The 20,555-nt window shown below is 38.6% G+C and overlaps 1 protein-coding gene across 1 annotated transcript; it reads left to right on the forward strand.

Moving 5' to 3' along the window:
• The first annotated feature begins 6,397 nt into the window (after window positions 1–6,397).
• Window positions 6,398–20,158, forward strand: LOC147422396 (uncharacterized). Its single transcript, XM_086503057.1, has 2 exons — window positions 6,398–6,554; window positions 19,308–20,158. Exons 1-2 carry the CDS (start codon window positions 6,398–6,400, stop codon window positions 20,156–20,158), a joined length of 1,008 nt encoding a protein of 335 aa, XP_086359183.1.
• Window positions 20,159–20,555: the final 397 nt, after the last annotated feature.

Genomic DNA, 20,555 nt, shown 5'->3' on the forward strand with positions numbered 1-20,555 from the left:
CCCAAGTTTAACAGTCATTTTTGGAGGACTGTGTTCAAACGATTGGGTGCACAACCGAACCTCAGTACATGCGATCATCCCGAAATAGATGGTCAGAGTGAACGAGTTAACCAAGTGCTAGAGGATATGCTAAGAGCATACATTAGCAATAAACAGTCAGACTGGTAAGAATATTTACCTATTCTCAAGTTTGTCTACAATAGTGCTAAGCATGTCACAACTGGATTTAGTCCTTTCATGCTTATGTATGGTTTTCAACCTAGGTCACCTGTTATGGTGGGGTTGGCAACCGAAAATTTGCAACAGGTTAAGGACTTTCTACAAGACCACATGGATATGCTAAAACTCACTCATCAGAATGTCGGGCAAGCGCAAGATGCATATAAGAAGTAAGTTGATGAGAAACGTCGGAAAGTTACCTTTGAGGAAGGGGAGGAAGTATTTTTACATGTGCCAGAACATTCAGAAAGTCTGAAAACTGGGCCAACACCTCAATTATCTCCACGATATTGTGGGCCTTTTAAAATACTCAAGCATGTAGGTGATTGTGCCTACAAATTATTGCTACCTACACATTCTCGTATTCATCCGGTGTTTCATGTAGGCCGTTTACGTAAGTGGTTACATGGGAACGACAATGTCATTGAACATCAGATTCTGGTTTATTTCATTGAACCTCCTACCTTACCGCATGTACTTGAACGCATTCTTGACTATCATGATTTACGTACGCATCATCATGTACATCAACAAGCCTTAATCAAGTGGAAAGATCGACCTGAGGAAGGTGCCACTTGGGAAAACATTAGTGTTCTTAAGAAGAAGTTTCCCAATTTTGTTTTCGAGGACGAAAACTCTTCTTTAAGGGGGGGGTAATATCAGGACAAGGGCAAGGCCAAACTAGACAAGGGCAAGGCCGAGCTAGGCAGTGTGAAAAGGGAGTCCAAGTAGGGCAAAGGTCTAGGAGCCATGCTATATAGTGGGAGGTTGGGAGGTGGACTCCAAGGCACTAGTTCCCCTAGACTTACAAAAAGACTTGCCTAGTGATCACCTCCACATTCATAGCATTGGTCATCATGTTGGATTGCTTACAGAGACCCCAATTGCTGTCCTAACCTATGAGATAAACTCCTAGGCTTATATTTCTAGTTCACTATGAAAATGAGAATGTTATTGTCCATCACAAAATGCTTTTTTTATGTAGCATCATTTGTACTAATTTTATCCAAGAAGGATGACCTTCATCAACATACGCATTACTCTCAGTGGGTTTTTTCTCGAAAGATTCAATTGATTCTTCATAGTATATAGTTGGTGGTATTATTCTTTGACTTGCAAGTGTTTCTACATGTTATGCGTACCTTTTTTTTGTTCTCTTGAGGTAAAGAATGCTACAGCCGGAGGCGTGGAGTTCCCTGCAAATTAGCAAAAAAAATATACTACAAGCCATGAAACGAACAAATCTGCATACCTCGAATCACACAACGCATAATCCAAGTTTTACACGAGCAGAGAGAGAAAGAGAGCATGATAGAACGTGCAGACGTACCTCCTAGAGCGAAGTGCTACGCTGGCACGGCGAGAGAGAAGAGAAGAGAGATGAGAAGAGCAACACAGACACTGGGTGCAATCTCCCCCCGTGCCAGAGTCAGCATTTTCCTCTTGCACGTATTTATTTATAGATTTCTTGAATGCCCAAAAATGAGTACAAACTGGTCAGCCGGACATAATTGGCCAAAGCTCATAAAGAGCACTTGAATAATCAAATATACATAAAATGTAATATCCTTCTGCATAATCCATTATCTTCTGATGCTTTTGCCACCTGTCAGCTGTAATAGATAATAAAATATCAATTCTATAACATACCTCTCCGTTGGAAAGCTGTTGTCCTCAGTTGCAAAGATAAGAAATCTGCAAACGATACTTGTAAAAAAAGATGATTAGAAATTTGTGTCAAAAAATAGCATATAGTAAAATGAATGAAACTAAACAACATTTCTTATGCCTGCCGTCATCCACATACTACCTATTCTAGTGTCTCATACCACTAGAATAAGCAGTAAATGTCATACCCTGATGAATCAGGATATCATTGGTCACACTCATCATTCAATAATCCATTGATCTCATCAATCTCAAGTCTAATTCCATAACTACTATCGCGACAGAAAATAATCATATAGCAATTTCAAATCCCATTTCCAAATCCAATTCCACAATATAAGTCCAAATCCAAATCACTTTCATTATGTACCCGGGTAACAAAATCATACCAGTTACAGTGGTGGCCAGCCACTGCAGCATGATTTTGTGATCTATGTTGCCTAAACCGGCGAATCTACACCCGATGTGCTACCTAAATCGGCGAATCTGCATTTGGTATTCTTGAAAAAGTGTGAATCGGTAGTTTGTTGTTGTGCTGCCTAGATTGGCGAATTTGCACTAGGATGAGCATTTACACACTGCCTAAATCAGCGGATCTGTGTGCATGTGACCAATGGACTAGACAAGACATAAAGGAGAAAAATATTTACTATCTATGACACCACTTTGGAGTATATCAAAGTACTTACAAATTGTTGTTCGGTATCCCAAAGCACTGTAGCTCACCGGAGTAGCTGCATAGCTTATTGACAAATCATCTCAACAAAAATTCCTTTCAGTACAGTTAGAGGACATGACCTTAGTAGTTTAAGAGGGTATCATAAAAATCGGATAAAATATGGTTAGGAGATTAGTACGAAAGCTGTAAAAATGAGTTTGCAAAATAAAGTAAAGAGATTTCTTATCTGACGTCCTCGCATTATGGTCTACATATATAGGTTTTTGTTAATCCTTAAACGAGTTAGAGAAATGTAACAAAATCAAGTAAAGATCCTGATAAAAATCATTTGAGTAAGGTCAATCAAGACAGCTACGTTTATTTCCTTAAAATTGTGGTAAAGGAAATAAAGGTAATGGCGTGGAGCAGTGATACTATACAACAACTAGTAAAATATAACAGTGAGCCATACGAAGAGGAGAAAACCCATAAAAAATCTTGAGAATTTTATAAGTGCAATAATTTTAAGGCCCACTTATGAATGCTTGATATTGGACAACCGCAATTGATAAACGGAATCACAGAGAAGATCATGTGATGTAGAACATTGCTTGTGTAATTTGACCTTAATGTCACTGAAAAAAAGTAAATACAGAGGGATAATAAATATGGGGAATGGGTGGGAACTTGGAGTAGTCATGAGTAGATATGGGACTTGTTTCAAAGTGTTATCTATTTTGTACGCATACAAGAGTAATCATACCAATTGTAGTTTGGAACTGTTGTTCTTATTGCACCTGTTTCATGCTAGGAATTGTCTTCTAAGATGTGTTGTAGAACAGAGAGAGGAAAAAAATTAAAAAAAAATCGAATGAAAGTCAATCCTATTATAGTGCAGAGAATCAAGAAATGATAATGAAGGACAAAATAGATTGTCTTGTGATGGTTTTAAAACTTCACATCTCATGTGACCCTTATAGACTATAAGGGTCACATCTCATGTGACCCTTATAGTCTTACATAAACATGAAGAAGTGGATTACTATGTGCATATTTTGAAGTAAGAAAGAATCCTACAAAAATCACCTCCCAGGAACATAGATCTATGCAATTACGCACCCGAAAGAAGTGCACTTATCGAATTCATTTCTATTTTTTATCATGTCATGTTATCCCTCTTTGATATTACGTGCTACTTGTAAATCATGGGATATATTAACGTTAATCCTTCATTAATTTGTAAGTACTGAAAGTGATAAGAATAAGATATAGGAATCATGTTGTTTTTATACTGAGCAAAGTCTAAATACCGATTTTTTTTTATTAGCACTCGATAAATATTGATAGCTTGTCTAGTCTGTTGTCGGAGAAGGTATTGTACTAATCGCTGAATAACTTTGTCAATGTTTTCCGTTGGAAGTAGCGGTACTCGGAGGGGAAAGAGAGAGAGCGAAACGAAATAAAATGTTATATTACGCGTCTTGAAGGTGCTATGGGACCAAACTCAAACAATCTTTATGGATCTAATACAATGTCTAGATACAAAATAAAATGAAGTAAAGTAAAAAAAAATTGAGAATCTTCAGGCTCAAATCATCATCGTCGTCATCATCACTGCCCGAGGATGTCCGGTAGGGGCCTGTTGTCGCTGAGAAAGTATTGCGTCCGTCTCGCAGAAGAGCTTTGTCAATGTCCGTGTGTGTAGGTAGTCATACTTGGAGAGAAACATGGAGATTTAATCAAGATTCTATCCACCGTCTCCAGTTGACAATGGAAAGGACCGGCCCAACAGAGAGAGTGTTGGACACAAAGAATATCATGGCATACACAACATAGGTTACTATAAGCGCAGGCTGGTCAATGAAATGGTGGGCACTGCAGTTGGAGCAGTAGTTTTATGACAGCAGCATGGTCGTCGCCTACATGCTAGTAACAATGCAAAAAAAAAGAGAAAAACACAGCAGTGGCCCTATTTGGACCAGTTTTAGAGATCGTGCATTATGTGGACTCGCCGTGGGTGTGTGTGTGTGTGTGTGTGTGTGTGTGTGTGTGTGTGTGTGTGTGTGTGTGTGTGTGTGTGTGAGAGAGAGAGAGAGAGAGAGAGAGAGAGAGAGAGAGAGAGAGAGAGAGAGAGAGAGAGAGAGAGAGAGAGAGAGAGAGAGAGAAACTGCCACAAGTATGATGAAGGTTGCATGGGGGCTGGTGGAGAGGAAGTGGAGTGGTAGCAGTAGAGGAAGATTGTAAAGAAGGTCCGGTCTCAGCTCTAGGATTGCAAGCGACCCAACTGATTGTGTTATTGCTGCTCGATATTGTAGGCGAACCCATAGTTAGTGGAAGGTACACAACGAAAGTGTGTGAGTTTGGTGAGGAGAGGCTAATAGCGGCTTTCTGTTGGTCGGTATGTGAAAATGGTGGACGGCGGGTAATGGACGACGTACGTCTGCTGCGACTAACATTCGCTAGCAGGAGTGCAGATCACCATCGTTATTCCCTCTATTTACCGCTCCTTATGCCGATGTTAAATAGTCATTAGTTAATACATAATATCCCTCACTTTGCCGCTCCTTATACAGATGATAAATCGTCATTAGATCATACATAATAAATCCACTTATACAGGAAGTTCATGAAGATATAAGGGCCGTTATGTGGCTAGGTGTTATGCATCGACCAAAGACACGTACATTGATCTGTGTAATAACTATGAAATGAAAATTAAGATTTTATGATCAATATAGTGCTTCTTCTCATGAATGAGTTTTAATCTATTTTTGTACTTAAGAGTCACCATAACTAGACTACTAGTATTACTACCAATCACTAGATTATCTCTATTTCACTATGAAAATCCCACAATTCTTTAAGTATTCATACACATTTGCAGCCCTAGTATATTAATTATAATCACTTATATAAAAGTTTTAAGCAGCTTCAAAAAAATAAGTACAGGTAAGCATCACTTATCTTTGATCGTGTTGTTTTCCATAGGCATGATTTGTGTAAAATTCGAGAACGTAACCTGGCTCTGATACCACTGCTACAGCCGAAGGCGTGGAGTTCCTTGCAAACTAGCAAAAACAATATACTACAAGCCATGAAACGAACAAATTTGCATACCTCAAATCACACAACGCATAATCCAAGTTGTACACGAGCAGAGAGAGAAAGAGAGCGTGATAGAACGAGAGAGCATGTGCAGACGCACCTCCTAGAGCAGAGTGCTACACCGGCACTGCGAGAGAGAAGAGAAGAGAGATGAGAAGAGCAATGCAGACACTGGGTGCAATCTCCCCCCATGCCAGAGTCAGCATTTTCCTCTTGCACGTATTTATTTATAGATTTCTTGAATGCCCAAAAATGAGTACAAACTGACCGGCCGGACATAATTGGCCAAATCTCATAAAGAGCACTTGAATAATCAAATATACATAAAATGTAATATCCTTCTGCATAATCCATTATCTGCTGATGCTTTTGCCACCTGTCAGCTACAATAGATAATAACTCCAGCACACACGTCTACTCACTTTCTCCAATTTTTGTGAGCTTTGGCGAGCGTTTGGAGGTCGAAATTTTTTTTGGGTGATCTCATAGAGTTCAATCTACTCAAATTTTATATTCGGGCTCATTTTGACCATCGTTTCCACTACAACCAGATTTGCACATGCAATTTTGTCATTTTGTGCAAAATATGTGTCAGCACCACTCACTGCATAACAGGTCCCATTTAGTCTGCTGCGGATTGTGCTATATAGAACGTGCTGGTCTCACTTAGTTTCTCCTCATTTTGGGTAGTTTTCACATCAGGTGCAGGCATTTTCCATGGCTGACAACAACACAAATGTGTTCAATATGTTTGTTGTTCAGGACACATTGGATGGGGACAGTTACCCTATGTGGACTTACATGATGCAACATGTTCTTGTGTCAAACGGTGTTCGGAACATTATGAAGGGCATTGATGTACGTCCTGGTTCCGAGGATAGAGACGATATTGAGGATGTTACAGGTCTTGTTGCAAGGATTGCTGCTATTAGAGTTGTGTTCCCTACGGTAGAACAAGCTCATTGGGATGTAAAGGATGTGCAAGCTCATTTGTTGATTGTGTTGTCTGTGAAGCATACCATTACTCCTCACATTTGTTCAACAAAATTTGAAAAGCAAGCTTGGGATATTTTAGCAGGTCTTTATGCAAGCCGCAAGTAATGAGGCTAAAATGGATTTACTGTGTAAAGAGCTGGAATCGAAGATTATGCATGAGGAAGATGATATGGAAACTTTTCTTGCTGGTATCAAGGATATCAATGAGCAACTAATTTCTGTAGGTGAAGTCATTTCGGACAGTTCCCTTGTGCAAACCTTTCTTGATGCCTTACCAGATTCTTACCAAACTTTTGCTAGTACCTGGAGGCTTATGACCCAACAAAATCCTGAAGTTCTCAAGTTTGATGCATTATGCACATTGTTGTTGCAAGAGTCACTTTCATAAAGAAATAGGACTAGGCAGCGTGCAATTGAATAGGCTTTTATTGCTTCTCAAAGAAAGGGTGCTAACAGCAATGCAGCCACTTCTTATGGTTCTGCTCCGAGTGGCAAAACTTTTGTTCCTAATGCTTTTGCTGACAACAATTCATCTGGAAATTCTGGTGATAAGGGAAACAAGAAGATGGGTTGCCATTTTTGTAAAAATATTGATCACTTGATCAAGCAATGTCCTGATTTGAAGGCCAAAGAGGCTAAGAAGAAAGAGGGTGGTTCCACTGCAAATGTTGGTTCCACTACAAATGCAACCATTGTTGAGTCTTTTGTGAAAGGAGACTCTGATGCTGATGTTAATGAAGAATGGGCTTTTAGTGTAGAGTGCACTTACAATCCTATTGTCCATGATGCATGCATGTCAGTTGTGCTACAAATTCACATGTGTGGTATTTTGACAATGGTGCTAGAAAGCACATTACCTCACATCGTGAATTGTTCACCTCTGTTGAGTCTGTCCCTCATGGGAATTTAGTCAGTTGTGCCAACAATGCCTCTTATCGGTTCAGGGTTTGGAAAGATTTTTCTTAATTACTACTGCAAATGACAGTTCTTTCACACTTGTTGATGCATTTTATGTACCTGGGATCAAGAAGAATCTTTTGTCTGTATTCGGACTTGCTAGACTTGTACTTATAGTCAAATTTGTGGATGACATACGTACACTTTATGATCTCAGTTTTGGTAATGAAATTGTTGCATTGGGTCTTTTGTGCCATGGGCTGTATAAGCTCACTTTGTATGACAAGAGTGGAAAAAATCTTGCAAATGTAGTTGCAAATTCAAGGGATGTTTCAGATGCAAAACTCTGGCGTGCACGTTTTGGGCATCTAAATTTTGCTAGTTTGCTGCGTTTGTAGAAACCTAATATGGTTTCTTCTTTGCCACCTCTTGAAGCACCGGTTAAAAATGTTTGTGAAGGCTGTATTTTGGGTAAAATGCAGCGTTCTGAGTTTCCAAAGGATGGTTCAGTTAGGGACACATGCAGGTTGCACCTTGTGCATAGTGATGGTTTAGTTAGGGACACATGCAGGTTGCACCTTGTGCATAGTGATGTTTGTGGACCCATGCAAACTCTATCCTTGGGAAATTACCTTTACTTTGTGACTTTCATTGATGATTACTCCAGGCATGCATGGGTATTTCCGCTTAAAGAGAAGTCGGAAGTTTTTATGTGCTTCAATTTTTTTTTTGGCTATGGTTGAAAATGTCTCGAAATGTACTATGGGCACCCTCCATTCGGATCGAGGGGCGGAGTATATGCCTCATGAATTTAATGCATTTTTGTCTAGTTGTGTTATAAAACACCAATGTACAATGCCTTATACACCTCAAAATATTGGTGTTGCTAAGAGGAAAAATAGGTCACTTAGAGAAATGGCACAATGTATGTTCAAAAGTCAAGCTTTTGCCGCATTCTTTTTGGCTTGAGGCCATCATGTGTGCCACTTATGTACTAAACAGGTGTTCTATAAAAACTTTCCAGTCTATTACTCCATATGAAGCATGGCATGATAGAAAGCCTTCTATTGAGCACATGCATGTTTTTGGCTGTTTGGCATATGCTTTGGTTCCACAAGCACATCATAGAAAATTGGATGATAAGGCTGTAAAATAATTTTTTGTTGGTGATAGTGCTGAAATAAAAGGTTATAGGTTATATCATCAGCAAAAAAAGTGTATTTTGGTTTCATGGAATGTAGTGTTTGTGGCAGATTCAGTTTAGTCATTGTTGTCATGTACTAGAGACAATAGTGTAAGGTCATAGGACATTTATGACACTTTGTTGCCTCTTTTCAGTGGTGGAGTTCGAATGTAAATTCCAATGAGGCAAATGTACAGCCTATGGGGGTTTCCAAAACATGTTATAGATAATCCTATTTCTCATGTGGATGTACAGGATGTACTTGATAAGGAAAGGGCTGAAAATGAGCAGGCAAGAGGTATGCCAAAATGGCTGGTGCATACATTGCGTGACAGTAAACTGGATGCACCTTTGTCTAGTTATACTCATTCAGCCTCTAGCCATGTATCTTATGCATCAGATTGTTATGCTTTGGCTGTGTCTAACTTACATGATGTTGAGGAACCTCTATCTTCAGAAAATTGGATGACTGCCATGTTGCACTTATAGAAAATGACACATGGACTTTATGTGATTTTCCTCCTCACAAAAAGGCCATTGGTACAAAGTGGGTTTACAAGTTGAAACACAAGCCGGATGGTGAGGTTGATTGCCATAAGCCTCGACTTGCAGCAAAAGGCTATGCGTAGCACAAAGGCATATATTATGAAGATACTTTTTATCCCACTTGTTGTATGACTACTGTGCGTTTTCTCTGTGCATTGGAAGCTCATTTTCGTTGGGATTTACATCAATAAGACATTGTTACTGCTTTCTTGAATGGTGACATAACTGAGAAAGTTTATGTAACACAACCTCGCGGTTTTGTCAAGAAAGGACAAGAGGAAAAAGGTGTGCAGATGTAAGACGGCTTTGTATGGGTTAAAGCAATCTCCTCCTTCTTGGTATGAGAAAGCTGACACTCATTTTGTCAAATGAGGCTTTTATAATAGTCCAACAGAAATCACATTGTATGTAAAGTGTGAGGGTGATGTACTTCTCATTGTGGCTCTTTATGTAGATGATTTGTTGATCACTACACCAAATGAGAGAAATATTGCTGAATTTAAAGATTATTTGAATGCTACTTTCAAGATGAAAGATTTGGGTCTATTGCATCATTACTTGGGTATATAGTTTAAGAAATTTGATGGTGGTATTTCCTTGTGTCAGAAAAGTTACATAGAGACATTACTATGTAAGTTTGGACTTGAGTATTGCAAACCTATTTCCACTCACATGGAAACAGGTTTGAAATTGATCCTTCATGACGCTGGTGATCTTGCTGATGTCACTCTTTACCAAACTCTTGTTGGATTCCTCATTTATGTATACAACACGAGGCCAGAAATTTAGTTTGCAGTCTCGCAGGTCAGCAAATTTATGCATAACCCAGGGTCTAAGCATTGGCAGGGTGTCAAGAGGATTTTCTGCTACCTTAGTGGCACTTTACGTCTTGGATTGTTTTATCCCAAGGGGGGATCATTGACGCCATACTTACATTCTTTTTCGGACTCAAATTGGGCTGGTTGTTTCGACACGCGAGTGTCCACAAGTGGTTTTTGTTTCATGCTTGGAAATTCATTTATATCATGGTTGAGCAAGAAGAAACCTACTGTGGCCACTTTGAGTTGTGAGGATGAGTACAGGGCAGTCTTCAAAACTATGGTTGCGTGTGTATGGCTTAGATGCCTTATGGATGATTTGGGTGTTGGACAGGACACTTCCAACACTATCTACACTGACAGTCACAATGCATTGGTAGTTGCAAGGAGCCCAGGTTTTCATGCTCCCACAAAGAACACTGAGGTGCATTACCACTGGCTTATGTGCCAACATGGGAAAACCTTGTAGATCTTTTCACAAAGGCATTGTCTCGTCAAAAGTTTAAAACTTTCCACAAATCTTTCGTCTTACTCCCCTTTGTGGACTGATCATGTCCTCAGGACATGGAACTTCCCTTTACTCATGTGCTAGCTATCATTCACTACATCACTCCAGGGGGGGATTTGTTACCATATACATGTGGTAGTGATGTGTGTGAACACACTAGCACCACCGGGGCATTTTTTTCCTCTTTAGGAGGTTTTTCCCCCCTTGCAATTTTTATACACCCATCACTCTAGGGATATCTATCTTTCCATTTCACACTAATTAATACACTCTTAGATGTGTTCCTTGAGCTTACTTCATCTCCTCCAAGCTGTGTGCATTTCTCTGCAACCCTAATTTCAACAATTTTTACTGAAGAGAACACTACTTCTAAATATGTTGTGAATTTATAGTTCCCGGCCTCAATTAAGTGTCACATCATGGGGCGGGATGATCTCCTTCACAAGTGTCACATCTCCTCATTGGTAGTTGTTGTATATTCAATTTTTTTCTAGAGTTTTGATTCATCCTTATTTCCACTTATTTGGCTAATTTATCAATGCTCGGCATGGTAAGATTTTAAACATTTCTCTTTGTTGGGATTCACTCATCGTGGAAGAGGTGCTACTAGTCAGATTCTCTATATCTTTTGTCACTTGTCCATATGCCTTACAATTGCCAACTAGATATAAAGCCTCTAGTGATTGGCTCAAATGTCACACATAGTTTCAATGCAGGTCCTTCTTCAGAGTTTTATTCCTCAATATCTCCATAAAGAGGATTGATATCCTCTCATCTTGATGTAACTCTCTCATTGGACAACTCTCTATATGGAATTGTCAACTAGATATAAATCCTCTCTCGAGTGACTGGCTCAAGTGTCACACATACTTTCAAATGCAGGTCCTTCTTGAGAGTATCATTCCTCAAGACCTCCATAAAGAGTACTGATAGCCTCTCGTCTTGATGTAAATCTCTCATTGGACAACTCTCTATATATTGTTTGAAGTGAAGAAAAAATTCCTTCACTTTCTCATTCTTTTTTTTTGCTTGAAAGAATATATTTGGGACACAGTATTATTCTTGATTCCCCTTTTAGATAGTTCTTGATCAAATTCACACAAAAGTTGCTCTATGTTTGAAAGATCACCTTTCTTCAGAGGTTGGAACCATGTCAATTTTGTTCCTTCCAACGTTACCACAAATCATTCATACTGTGTGTGGAAATCCGTAATTTTTTCAGCTCTCAAAACCTATTTGAAGAGTGAGACATGAGCATACGGATCTCTTGATCCATTATACTTTTAGAAAGAAATTTAGCTCCCTAAGATGGTCGCATAATTCATGTTTTTGCCACCATTTTTACTACTTATGGCTCTCTTGCTATGACATCTCTATCCTCATAACCCCCACCAAGATCTCTAGGTGGAGTTCTTTCTATGACCCTCTCCTCACGAAGCACATTTCTCCCTCTTGTTAAGGTAATCCAATATCTTGTTCTATATATTGTTCTAACAGCTTCATTGCTCATATGTGTAGTCAGTACATTCCCAGAACCCAAGGATCCCATCGATATAATCACTAAAAGTGATTGTTGACTCATTAAATTAGCAATTTTTGATCTCTCTAGACTTTATCTTCTTGTTTGTAGTTTGGCATCTGATATAATAGGTTTGATCGTATTATGATGATATAATATTGATGGAGTGGACCTCTAAAAAATCTATGTATCTCAAGTTCTTTGTAGTCTACTATTGAATATCTACGTCCTTACTTATGAAGCATGATTATATGAGTGTCTCTCTTCCTTAACTGTATGTAAAGACATACAACCTTTTGTATGTAGAAACATACACCCTTTTATTCTCCAATAACTCTCCTACGTAGGGTTCATCTCATTTGTATTAGTGCATTTGTTCACCATTATCCTATTTATACAATAGTACATTTGTTCACCATTATCCTATTTATGCAATGCTACATGGGCATTGTCCATGTTGACTCATTTTGTATCGTTCACATGCCTTAGTTTAACATTTTTCATGTTCAACTTAGGTGGCTCAGGTTCAACTCAGGGTGTGAATTATCTCTATTGAAGAGTCCATGCCCCTCATATATTGAAAATTGTGATGAAAATCTGTTCAAATCTTGCCCTTGGTACCTTGCTAGTAGATATATGTTTTTAATGTGACTTGGGATAGTTGAGGTCAACCAAAAATCAAACCCTAGCTTTGATTTTCTGGTTCTTTACCATGACCTTATTTTTGACTTTTTTCCGATTCTTTTTTGCACATTTGTTTTTGGGAGGATATTTATATAGATCACTGCTACAAACTATATAGCTTTTGTTTAGGAATCTCAGATGGAGGACATGAATCAGGATCCATGTTCCATCTCCTCCAGATATGAAAATTGGTCAATTGGTAGACTCTTCTATATGGATACTATTCCCAAAATCTTCTTTGATTTGGACTATAAAAATTAGAAAACTAAATCTTAGACTACAAAAAGTAAAAAATTCACAAAATTCAAGTCAGGTAGACTAACTTTAAGTGCTTTCTTACAATTTTCTTCTTTTGAGTGTGTTTTTTATTTGAAATGATCCCAAATTTTGGTTTCAATTGATTGGAGTCAACATTTTTTGCTTGATCGTTGTTCTCTTCTACTTTTCCTCTAAGGGACACGGATTGCTATCCATATTCCACCACATAATATTCTATCATTTTCAATTTTGATTATAATCGCCAGTTTTTCTAAGGTCTTTTGACACCCTTTTTTAATTTTGAGTCAACTTTTAGGTCTCTATCATTAAATTTTAGTATTTTAGAATTACGGTCTTCTTGTCTAGAATATGGTTTTTAGCCTTTTTCCTCTTATCTTTTTAGTCCAATTTGATGGTGATAATACCTACTCACCCTACTCCTATGTGCTAAAAGAAACATGAAACAAAAATGAACAAAATAATGCAAACAAAAGTCATAACAAAAACGAAATAGCACTCTCAAAGCAACGGAAAAAAATGATAATTGAAATGCAAGTTTGGCTATCTCACTCACAACTCTCTTTACCTCTCAAGAATAGATCTAGCCAGTCCCTCAAGTCTAGACTCTATCAAGCGCTAAACCGAGGTCTAAATGCTTTGCTACTAATGTGTATGGAATGGATGGAAAATGTTTGGATAATGAAAACTCTAAATATGCACTAGGTTACTCATTACCTAGGGATCATTTCTTAGAAATGGCGCCAATGTTAGCAGGTCGCTATGATGTATGTCCATAGGATAGCTTTCTTGTACTAACATAATCTTGTTAATACTCAAAAAACTGACTCAGATGGGAGCATGGAGACTCTTTGATAGTGTCAACCTCAAGAAGTGAACCTAACAAGCAAGGACATCAGTCTCTATAAGCTAATCAACAACTCAAAACTAAAAAAAATCCTCTTCCCTATCTTGCCACTGTCGATCATCACGCTATTTCAATGAATACTAAATGGATGAAAATAGGCGCAAATCATTAGGGGAGGCTATATTAGCTCTAAGGTAATAATCTATAAAGTGTGACAGCCATTAGAAAATTCTGGAGGTAATTTCAATGCTATTTCTATCTATAAAAAGTTTTCTTAAAATACACTCGCAATTATTGAGTATGTCCAAGAGGACAACTAGACACTCTATAAAAGTGAACAAAAATTTCCACGGATCATTGAAAACGGTCACCTTTTTATTCAATGCAAGTGTCTTTTCCGTGATGTAGGTGTTGCTCATTTAAAATTGTTTTTCCATCATTGAAATGAAAAAAAACCACAAAATTATCATCTAGTGGTCAAACTTAAAGCTTTTGACACATTGAGTGTATTCGGAGCACCCAAAAACCTATAAAACAAATATCTACATGCCTTGTTCTGACACCCAAAGAGAGCCAAGAAAGCACTAAAAGCTGGTTTTTGAAAGAAGGTATACAAATGCCATTCAAAAATTTGGAGAGCGACACAAAGAGGTCTATTGCTATATATGAATCTGTTTTTCATTTCAGTGATGGGAAAAGAAATTTTATATTAGCGGTGCCTACATCATGAAAAAGACACATGCATTGAATAAAAAGATGATCGTTTTCAATGATCAAAGGATTATTAAGTAAGTGACACATTTTTCATACTTTTTGTTAGTATTAATCTATTCTCCTACATAACACTGGCTCGTCTTGCATTGAAGAGCTCTTTTTTCTCTCTCTTCTAAAAGGCCCTCCATCTCCGCAAATTTTTGATGATTCTAATAAGGTACAAAATCCAAAATCCATCACTAACTAGGTCATTAAAATTGCAGTACGAATATCTAGATAAGTCATCCTAAGGCCTAATAACACTCTCCCATAGTCAAAACATTGTAAAATAAAGCTCTAAGTAGGTACAAAAATCACAATCCAACACTAAGCATGTCATTAAAACTGTAACAAAACTATCTATACAAGTCATCCTTAGGCCTAATAACACTCTCCCATAGTCAAAACATCATAAAATAAAGTTTTAAGTTCCAAAATTAATTGAACTCTATGTGTTTGACAAAGATTCATACCTAGGGTAGGACTGGGCAGGTCAAGGGTCAGGACGTACTTACGATAAAGGGTGCTCTATTTAGACGGCTACGGTCCTATATATAGCAAGTTTGGGTGGAGAGTTCCATGGTCCAGTCCCCTCTGTCAAGACTACTTAACTACTTAGTGTGTCGTATCATGGACTGCTCCCAATAAAAGGCACATGATCTTTATTTGTCGCCTCCAAAATAAATTGTGCGAGCTGCAATCCAATTAGCATTAGATATATATGCCATAAAGCCTCTAAACTCTGTCTTTTCAAAGCCTGCATCCTTGAAAACTTTATTAAGCATTTTCCAAAATTCAATTTGAGCAAATTGGTTCTCAACAGTAAACTCACAAGTAGCAATGGTCATTAACTCTCGCACAAATGGATCATAGACATGGGTAGACATGGTTGGCCATCTATTAACACGATGAACACAATCAAATTGGATCCACATACATTCAAGGTTCCCACCTGGCCTCATTGTATTAACTAAGTGAACCCCACTACCTAGACCTTTCACAGACATCTTGAAAACATGTGGTTGTTGATCTCTCCAAAGTTGCCCTGGGAAAAGAACACTTTGTATGTAAGGATATCTGCTTTTACTATTAAGGTCAAGAACAACCTCCAAGCCTATAGCAAAAATGTTATTTTCTTTCTTTTCAATCTCTAATGTTCTTTCAATTCTTTGTTTATTTGATAGTGGGGTGATTGTATCCAAAAAGGTGGCAAATTCTTCATCACCTATGTCATATGAGAAAGGCTCACCTTCAACAACTATTTTTTTAAAAATATTGACGTGAGTTGTCACACGCTCCAACTGCTTTGGAGTTTTGAATGGTTCTAGAGTAGCATGTTTCTTCAATAGTGCATCAATTTCAACCTCTAATTTCTCTACAATTTCCCTCTCAACAAGGATGTGTGTGTTCCCCCAAATGAAGAACACGTCTGGTGGAATATAGTTTATTTCTTGGGAAACAATAGTAGATAATAGCAGGACAAATGGCGACACATTTTGGCACCTAAGAGTAATGCATACAACTTAAAGCTCCATATTCTAGAGATACTAGGAAACTTGGTGGAGATTTTAATAATCGACCTTTCAAGTAAATCTCATTACATATCGTGAGCCCAATGTAGTATGGGCAGTCAACATTTGTACATCTCAGATGTCCACAATAGCTGCTAAATCTGATAGCACCTATAAATGAATCTGAACTATAAGTGACATACTCTGTCCATAAAGGATTATCATGTTGTTGTTCCATACCTGCCATTCCAAATGAGTCTCGAGGAGCTGGGAGCTCAAACCCGACATATCCATCATAGTCAGAAGGTAGCTCCTTTACTTTTAAAATCTCTCCAATTTGACTTAGTGAGACTGAAATAGACTAATTTGTTTAGGCAAAGACCGGATCATTTCAACTGCACTTTTGATGGGTTTTGAGGCTTCATCAATTTTAGAGTCTAGGCGGATAGGAGCTTTAGACGTACCGATACCAAGATTGATTACGCGGACATTGCAGAAATGAGAGTATTCATGATCCAACAAATACCCCTCTCCCTCTAAGCTTATTGGAATCTCTTCCAACTTCACATGATCACTTGATAATGTCAAAGGATGCAGGGTAAACTTTGTAGCCCCAAGTACAAAGTGACTTTTGATATTAGATGTTGAAAGCTCAATATGCCTTTATCTAGCATGACGACAAGCTTCTGTGTTTTTGAAGGACTGTAAATAGTTACGTGTCTAGACATATTCGTGAAAACAAACTATTGAGCAAACCAAAAATGAATATTTTAAACAAAACTTAAAAACATAACGAGATACTCTATAATAGTTTTTTCACGTGTGAGGTACCATTACATACAATGGTTCATCAATGAGACCAATCAATAAGGCGCCGTCAATATCTTTTTTAAAGTGGCATATGCTATGGATTTTTTTTTTAATTCTCGTTGGGTGTTTATTTATTATTCTTGTATAAGTTTTTTTAAGTGATATGTGTCTTTAATAATTCTCTCTCTCTCTCTCAAAACTTATTGTTAGAAAACCTTTCTATAATGTAAACTAGCTAAAAATGTGAGTCTCAAGGCAAAAAGAAAACAACAATGGCGGAGCATCCTGCTCAACGGGCCTCCAACCGGTCCACACCAAGGTCATCCCCACATTGGCCTCCTGCTCCAACTCATCGAGGTCGCATTCCCAACAAAAGGTACTCCAATAGTTTGTTTGCTTTTGAAATTCCTTCAAGGCATCTGCATTGGTGCATATCATTTGAGCTTGTTTTTTGTGGCTTTCATATGCATGAATAGATTACAACTGAATGTAATTTTAATGTGTAAGCAAGAACTGTTGAGTGTAAATAAGCAAAAAAATAACGCAACTGGACGGTTGTGTGAGGGACATGCGGCAGCGTAGATGTCTATAGGACCTGTTGATTCTAATTTTAATGCATAAGCGAGCATTGTTGAGTGTAAATAAGCAAGAAAATAACGCAGTTGAACAGCTGTCTGAGGGACCTGTGGTGCTGCAGATGTCTGCGAGACCTATTGATTTTAATATTAATGCGTAAGCGAGCACTGTTGAGTGTAAATAGGCATTAAAATAAGAATTATTGAGTTGGCGAACCTCGAAGGAGATGATGCTGGCATTAATTGGAGGTGCAATATATGGTTGAGTGGTGAGCGACCAAGGTGAGGAAGAAAGAATGCAGAAAAGAAGTGGGTTCCACAAAAGATAAAGTGGGTTGTATGGAGTGAACATGCCCACGCTCGAGTGTAAAGGCTCTTTGCTGGTTACATCCCAACTGCATCAAGGCTACAAGTCAAATGTTATGAGCTCGAAGTATGTTCCACATTATTGCAACACACGGTGTGTGAGAGAGAAAGAGAGGGTGAGACAAACCGGCATGGTGGTGAATGAGGACAATCCAGGGGGGTGTTGTGCATACTACTAGGAGGCAAGTCTGAGGTTCACACGACACAGTCAGGACTCATTGCATCACCGCAAACTAGAGAGTCGAGACTAATCTAGATGTGTAGAGAAAGAGAAACTCATTAGGAAAAATGTGGACTCTCCTTGGGCCATATAGGATTAAGGTTAATTAGGATCTAGCCAATAAGAAGAGAGCAATGTATATAAGTCTAGAACCTAAGAAAGTAGAGAGAATAATAGGGTTGTCCACTCATTTATTGCTTTGTATCCTAGAGGGAGATGGATGGGTAAAAGAGGGAGGGGGAAAAAAGGGGGGGGGGGGGGGGGGGGGGGGGGGGGGGGGGGGGGGAGTGGTGGGTCCACAAATACATTTTTGCAAAAACCTTAAAATTTCAAAATTTTCAAAAAAAAAAATCAAAATATTCCATCCAAAACTCCCCCCAAACCTACCCTATGATCAAAAAGTCATTTTCTCACTCTAGAACCTTTTTCCCAAGACTCCCTTCCTCCATAGCCCCTTTCCATAACACAAAGCTCTCACTCTCTCTCTAAACTCTTACACCTCCCTCCTTCTTCAAGCTCTCCATTGCAACTTTAATCTCCCACTCTCTCTCTAAACTCTGTCTCCCTCCTCCTTCCTCAAGCTCTCCATTGCAACTTTAAGCTCCCACTCTCTCTCTCTAAACTCTGTCTCCCTCCTCCTTCCTCAAGCTCTCCATTGCAACTTTAAGCTCCCACACTCTCTCTAAACTTTGTCACCCTCTCCTTGCCCAAGCTCTCCATTGCAATTTCAAGCTCCCACTTAAGCATCCATGGCAAAGAATGGTCAAAATAGACGCCCCAAACCCATCATTCAAAGTATGGTTCTCCACAACTCGAAGAATGAGGAGCAGCAATGGGAACCTCAGGTTTTTCAAGAGGGTGCCTGGGTCTACATGGAACCTTCCGCAATCAGTCCCCATCGTGTTCCTGAAAGAAAAAACGTTGATCTCCATTGGAAGGGAAGACTAATAGGCTTCAAGCAAGTAAGAGAAAAAGGTACGGTGGCAATCGTTCAACATGTCTTCATGTTTTTGGACACATGCGTCTATGAGGGATCACCAACCCAAGGGATTTTCCTTGTAATTGTATGTCCATTGCACTTCAATGGTTTTGGTGGTAACAAAAAATTGGACTTTTTACATCTCACGGACTGTTTTGTTTCTATGTAGATGTTTTCCCTTCTAGCCTTATGGAGGAGCAACCGCTCTCGTGCCTTTCATGCACATTTACGGCCATGCATGCAAGTCTTGGGGATATTCTATTGTCCAACACAACTTCATCAAACCTTGAACGACAAAGGGTGTTCTTCTACACCCACAAGTACATTGTACCTACAGATGAGGAAGGCTACGGAGAGCTACAACCTTTGGAGGCTACAACCTTGCATAGGATGGAGTGGCCAAAGCCAGATGCGTTCACTGTAACGTCTTTGAAAGCCAAGATTGTAGCTGATGTGAGAGCATCATTAAAATTTGGAAAAGCCTCGCGTTCCGTTGGGCTTGGATGGTGTTGTCCTGCTCATGTCTTCGCTAGCATATTCGGATCTTTGCCTTTCCATCATACAAATACTATGTATGTTTGCAAAGATCTACATTACGATACATTGGAAGCCATCCTTGGCAAGAAGTGGGGGTATCTTGAAGGACTTCACAACGGAGATCGCTTTTGGTGTCAGGTTGGAAGTTTCGGCATTGCTATCCATTTCATCAAGGTGTGCTCCACCCTTTACGTGTGGTACTTCTATGAAAGATGGATGTGCAAGCTTGGTGAATGGATTCCATTGCAATCCACCGATGCTACAATTGAGGTATTTGATATTGCAATCAAATGGTCGAGTGGTGCCATTGAGACCGTCCAAGTGAACAACCATTGGACATTGGCCAATGTGCGGGAGCACTTAGTAATAATGGGTTTAGAGCATGGAGAAGATACAAAATTTTGCATCGGACGACGTAAGGTGAATGATTTTTCTGTCTTAATTATGTTATCTTTATGTTCTTTGGATTATTCCCTGCTCTAAGGTGGGTATGCTATTTCTTTTTTTTTTGCTAGAATGGTAGCCACATGGAGAGCACGATTCAAATTGAAAAGGCGTGGATGACAAAAGAGAATTTGATTTTATCATTATAGTAGTTATGTTTTGTACTTAAATTTCTTGTAATATCACAATCGTAAGTTCAAGCAGATGGTTGTATCAAATTTTGGCAATGCACATTATCTTAAAGTCGTAGTGATGTGTTTTTAGAGTTAAATGATTGTAATTTAATTTGAAAGTTTTTTATAACTTCTTGTTATTTGTGTTACTTTATAAAAATTGTTTAATATTTTAATTATTGTTATTAATTTTTATTTTTTTTTGGGGGGGGAGGGGGGGGAGGGGGCACGCTATATAAAGACTCCTAAACCCTACCATTTTC

Source organism: Adiantum capillus-veneris, chromosome 27, assembly GCF_014529385.1.
Source record: "Adiantum capillus-veneris isolate H3 chromosome 27, ASM1452938v2, whole genome shotgun sequence".
Classification (NCBI taxonomy): Eukaryota; Viridiplantae; Streptophyta; class Polypodiopsida; order Polypodiales; family Pteridaceae; genus Adiantum; species Adiantum capillus-veneris.

Excerpts from the sequence above, each read along its gene's own strand:
- LOC147422396 (XM_086503057.1), top strand. The coding sequence starts at position 6,398 with ATGTTTGTTGTTCAGGACACATTGGATGGGGACAGTTACCCTATGTGG. Across the intron at positions 6,555-19,307 it reads CGATATTGAGGATGTTACAG|ATGTTTTCCCTTCTAGCCTT; the intron begins GTCTTGTTGCAA and ends GTTTCTATGTAG.